We start from the raw sequence: 5009 nt of genomic DNA on the forward strand, positions 1-5009 counted from the left end.
GGTTGCGCCCGCACCGCCCAGACCCCAATCAGCCGCAGCTGCGAGAGGTGCCGCCGCCAGTGTGTGTCGGGCGACGTCGCCCACGCCCCTGCCACCCATCCTCACAGCAGCGCCTGGTAGAAACTGATTTGGGCACCCTGTCGACCCGCCCCTGTACTTGTCTTTGTCCCAGCTCGGCGGGCTGAGCCTACTTCTCTTCCTTGGGGAACTAATGCTACCTGTTGTCTCTCTCTTGAATCGTTTCCCTCAAAAACTGCACTAAAGGAGCCATTTAACACCCAGGGAAACTGAGGCTTAGAGTGCTGCAATGCTTGCCCAAGATCCCACAGTCAGATGAGTGAATCTGGGATTCGCACCGAGGTCTTTGGAAAAACAAAAGACTTCCTCTGCTTTTCAGCCTTCAGAATTCTCTGAATTGCTTAAGTCTCTGGCCTCAAATGCCCCAAGATCCTCCTTGGGAGGCCTCTCTGACAGGGAGCTTGGGGAAGAGCAGAGGGGCATTGACTTAACTCCCTAGTCAGAACCTTCATTAGAAGAAAACCCCGAAGTGTGACCTCATGGTCACGTGCAAATCTAAACACAGACCATTGTGCTTAGACCAACACAGTGCACACACTCCTACCCTGCAGGATCTTCTGAGGAAGAAACTTCTCCTTCTGCATCCAGGCTGTGCTGGGCCCTGGGCTCAGAGGAGAGGTTGTCCCATGCCATTGGATTGCATATATGACTTCGGGAGGTAGGGCGAAGACTGATACCCCAGACACCACAGAACTTCCCATCTTTTTTTTGCCCCTGCTCCCAGGAGCCCACATCAAATCTCTGTTTGCTCTGAGGCCTAGAACCACAAGGCCCCGAGTGCTTCAAAAGCCCTGGGGGTTCTCATGGGACCCAGGAACTCTAAGGTGGCTTCTGAAGCTCAGACCCCAGGAACGGAGAGCTTGGAGTGGGGCAGGAGACCAGGGAACCATCTCTCATTCCACCTCTTCTTCATTGCAGCCCTTAGACAAAAGCCACCCTCTGATACCTCCTTGGCCTCAAGAATTGTTTGTTGGGTGGATATGTAAAATATGCTTATCTGAAGATTTTTCTCACATATGGTATGAGAATCATAGTGATAATATTCACATCACAGGGTGGTGTGGAAGGGCCTCTGATGGCCAGCATTCTCATGACTTACCTCATGCAGAATATTAGAATTCTTTTTAAGTCTTGTCAATTCCATAGACACAAAGTTGAATTTCATTATAGTTTTAATTTGCATTTACTTAATTGATAGTGACGTTGAATGTTTTTATGTTTACTTCATTCTAGATTTTATCAGAATTTGCTAAGGTGGTCTCAGAACCACATTTCTTGTGGAGGGGTTTCAGCTCTGCTTATATACATTTGATATAATCCACAGACCATACAATTCACCCATTTAAAGTGTACCACTTAATAGTTTTTAGTACATTCATAGATATATGCAACTGTCACCACAATCAATTTTAGAACATTTTTATCACCTCAAAAAGAAACTCTCTACACTTAGGCTATCACTGCTCTACCCACACCACCATGTCGCCCACTCCTAAGGAATCACTAACATACTTGTTTTTTGTTTTTTAAGAGACTGGGCCTCGCTGTGTTACCTCGGCTAGAGCGCAGTGGCTATTCACAAGCATGATCATAGCACATTGCAGCCTAGAACGTCTGACCTCAAGTGATCCTCCTGGCTCAGCCTCCTGAGTACCTCGGACTACAGGCTCACACCACCACACCTGGCTTAGAGAACACATTTTGTTTACTACTGTCCTTTGAAATTCATTGAGGTTTGTCTGTCTCCTAGCATAAGGCCTATCCTGGAGAATGTTTCATGTGAATATATATTCTGCTGTTGTTAGGTCAAGTGCTCTATGGATGTCTGTTAGGTCTAGTTGATTTATATTGTTTTCAAATCTTAGATTTTCTTGTTGATCTTCTTATTCATTATTGAAAGTGGGGACCGGGCATGTGGCTCACACCTGTAATCCCAGCACTTTAGGAGGCCGAAGCGGGTGGATCACCTGAGGTCAGGAGTTCGAGACAGCCTGGCTAATATGGTTAAACCCTGTCTCTAATAAAGATGCAAAAATTAGCCAGGCACAGTGGCACGTGCCTGTAGCCCCAGCTACTCAGGAGGCTAAAGCCCAAGAATCGCTTGAACCCGGGAGGCGGAGGTTGCAGTGAGGGGAGATCATGCCACTGTACTCTAGCCTGGGTAACAGAGCAAGACTTCGTCTCCAAAAAAAAAAAAAAAAAAAATCACTGACAACAAAGATATCCACCTGAACAGGTTTTTAATGCAGATGAACGTGCCCTATTCTGGAAGAATATGCCACAAAAGACGTTTATTAGTAAGGAAGAAAATCAAGCACCAAGATTTAAGGCAGAAAGGGATAGTCTAACTATTGTTTTGTGCAAATTTGGTCAGGTTTATTATCAGAACTTCCCTTATCTGTAAAGCTGCTAACCCCCAAGCTTTGAAGAGAGAAGATAAACAAAAGCTGCCACTCTGTACAACAAGAAGGCCTGAACAACAAGAACGCTTTTTCTGGATTGGTTGAATGCTTTGTCCTGGAAGTCAGGAAGTATTATACCTTGCCAGTAAGGAGCTGCCATTTATTTATTTATTTATTTATTCATTCATTCATTCAATCATTCATTCTTTATTTAGACGGAATCTTGCTCTGTCGCTCAGGCTGGAGTGCAGTGGCGTGATCTTGACCTTGGCTCACTGCAACCCCCACCTCCCAGGTTCAAGCAATTCTCCTGCCTCAGCCTCCCGAGTAGCTGGGATTACAGGTGTGTGCCACCATGCTTGGCTAATTTTTGTATTTTCAGTAGAGACAGGGTTTCACTATGTTGGCCAGGCTGGTCTCGAACTCCCAACCTCAAGTGATCCACCTGCCTCAACCTCCCAAAGTGCTGGGATTATAGGTGTGAGCCACCATGCCCAGCCAGCAGGAGCTTCCTTTTCAAGTTCTTTTGATATTGGACAATGATCTTGGCCACCTGGAACCCCTTGAGTTCAACACCGAAGGTGCAAGTGGTCTACTTGCCCCTAAATACGATGTCTGTCATTCATCCTCTAGATCAAGGGGTCATAAGGACCTTTAATGCTTATTACACCCTGTACTCTATGGAAGGGATTGTCAACACTATGGAAGAGGACCTCAACCAAGAGAACATCATGAACGTCTGGAAGGATTACACCATTGAAGATGTTGTAGAAAAACTCGTGAAGGCCATCAAACCTGAAACAATAAATTCCTACTGGAGAAAAATTGTGTCCAGATGTTGTGCATGACTTCACAAGATTTATGACCGAGACTGTCAAGGAAATCACAAAAGACATTGTGGAAAAGAGGTGTGTGTGGGGTGAAGAGTTGTGTAGGGTGAAGGGTTCAAGGTACGAATCTTGGAGAAATCCAAGAACTAATAGATATCACACTAGAGGAACGAATAGAAGATGAGTTGGTGGAGATGAGTGCCTTCAAACCAGTGCAAGACGATGAAGAAGATGTAGAAGATGCAGTGCCAGAGAACAACTGACATTAAACAATCTGGTAGAAGTGTTCCTAGTATTCAAGACCGCTTTTACAACATGGACCCTTCTGTGGTATGGGCACTGAAACTAAAGCGAGTATGCCTGCCTCTCCTGCCTCCCTTCTACCTCTACCTCTTCCTCCTCTGCCACTCTTCAGACAGTAAAACCAACCTCTCCTTCCCCTCCTCAATGTACCAAACATGAAGACAATGAGGAAGAAGACCTTTATGATGACCCACTTCCACCTGATGAACAGTAAATATATGTTCTTTTTGTTTATTTAGTGGGCTTTTTTTAATAGTAAATATATTTAAATATATTTTCTCTCTCTCTTTTTTTTTTTTTTTTTTTGAGACAAGGTCTCACTCTGTTGCCAGGCTGGAGTACAGTGGTGTGATCTCACTGCAACCTGTGCCTCCCAGGTTCAAGCAATTCTCGTGTCTCAGCCTCCTGAGTAGCTAGGACTATATATATAGATGCATGATGCCATCTCCAGCAATTTTTTTTCCTTTCTTCTTTTTCTTTCTTTTTCTCTCTTTTTTTTTTTTTTTTTTTTTTTTTAGTAGAGACAAAATCTCGAACAGGCTGGTGTTGAACTCCTGGCCCCAAGTGATCCTTCTGCCTCGGCCTCCCAAAGTGCTGGGTTTACAGGTGAAAGTCACCATGCCCAGCCTATTTTCTCTTCTTCTTTAAAACATTTTCCTTCCTCTACCTCATTTTGTAGTAAGAATACAGTATATAATATGTTTAACACACATAATATGTGTTAATCGACTGTTATCTGTAAGGCTTTCAGTCAACAGTAGACTATTTGTAGTTAAGTTTAGGGGGAGTCAGAAGTTATATGCATCAGCGAGGTGGCTCACACCTGTAATCCCAGCACTTTGGGAGGCCGAGGCGGGCGGATCACTTGTGGCCAGGAGTTCTAGACCAGCCTGGCCAACATGGCAAAACCCTGTCTACTAAAGATACAAAAATTAGCTGGGCATGGTGGCATATGCCTGTAGCCCCAGCTACTCAGGAGGCTGAGACAGGAGAATCGCTTGAGCCCAGGAGGTGGAGGTTGCAGTGAGCTGAGATCAAGCCACTGCATTCCAGCTTGGACCACAGTGAGACCCCATCTCCCCACCAAAAAAAAAGTTATATGCAAATTTTCAACTGCAAGAGGCGTCAGCAACTCTAACCCCCCATGTTGTTCAAGGGTCTACTGTATATCTGTTGTTTTTCTTTTTTTTTCTTTTTTGAGATGGAGTCTTGGCCGGGCACAGTGGCTCAAGCCTGTAATCCCAGCACTTTGGGAGGCCGAGACGGGCGGATCACAAAGTCAGGAGATCGAGACCATCCTGGCTAACCTGGTGAAACCCCGTCTCTACTAAAAAATACAAAAAACTAGCCGGGCGAGGTGGCGGGCGCCTGTAGTCCCAGCTACTCGGGAGGCTGA

The 5009-nt window shown here is 45.3% G+C and overlaps 1 protein-coding gene across 1 annotated transcript in view; it reads right to left on the reverse strand.

The window, feature by feature from the left end:
• The window catches only part of PARP16 (poly (ADP-ribose) polymerase family, member 16), a 64893-nt gene extending 64794 nt beyond the window's left edge, over positions 1-99 (reverse strand). The window contains exon 1 of the mRNA XM_011969308.1: positions 15-99. Within this exon, the coding sequence (XP_011824698.1) occupies positions 15-99 (85 nt within the window). The remainder of the gene's footprint in view (positions 1-14) is intronic.
• Between the last annotated feature and the right edge of the window lie 4910 nt (positions 100-5009).

The sequence above is a fragment of the Mandrillus leucophaeus genome, unplaced genomic scaffold (genome assembly GCF_000951045.1).
Source record: "Mandrillus leucophaeus isolate KB7577 unplaced genomic scaffold, Mleu.le_1.0 Scaffold12, whole genome shotgun sequence".
In the NCBI taxonomy this organism is placed as follows: Eukaryota; Metazoa; Chordata; class Mammalia; order Primates; family Cercopithecidae; genus Mandrillus; species Mandrillus leucophaeus.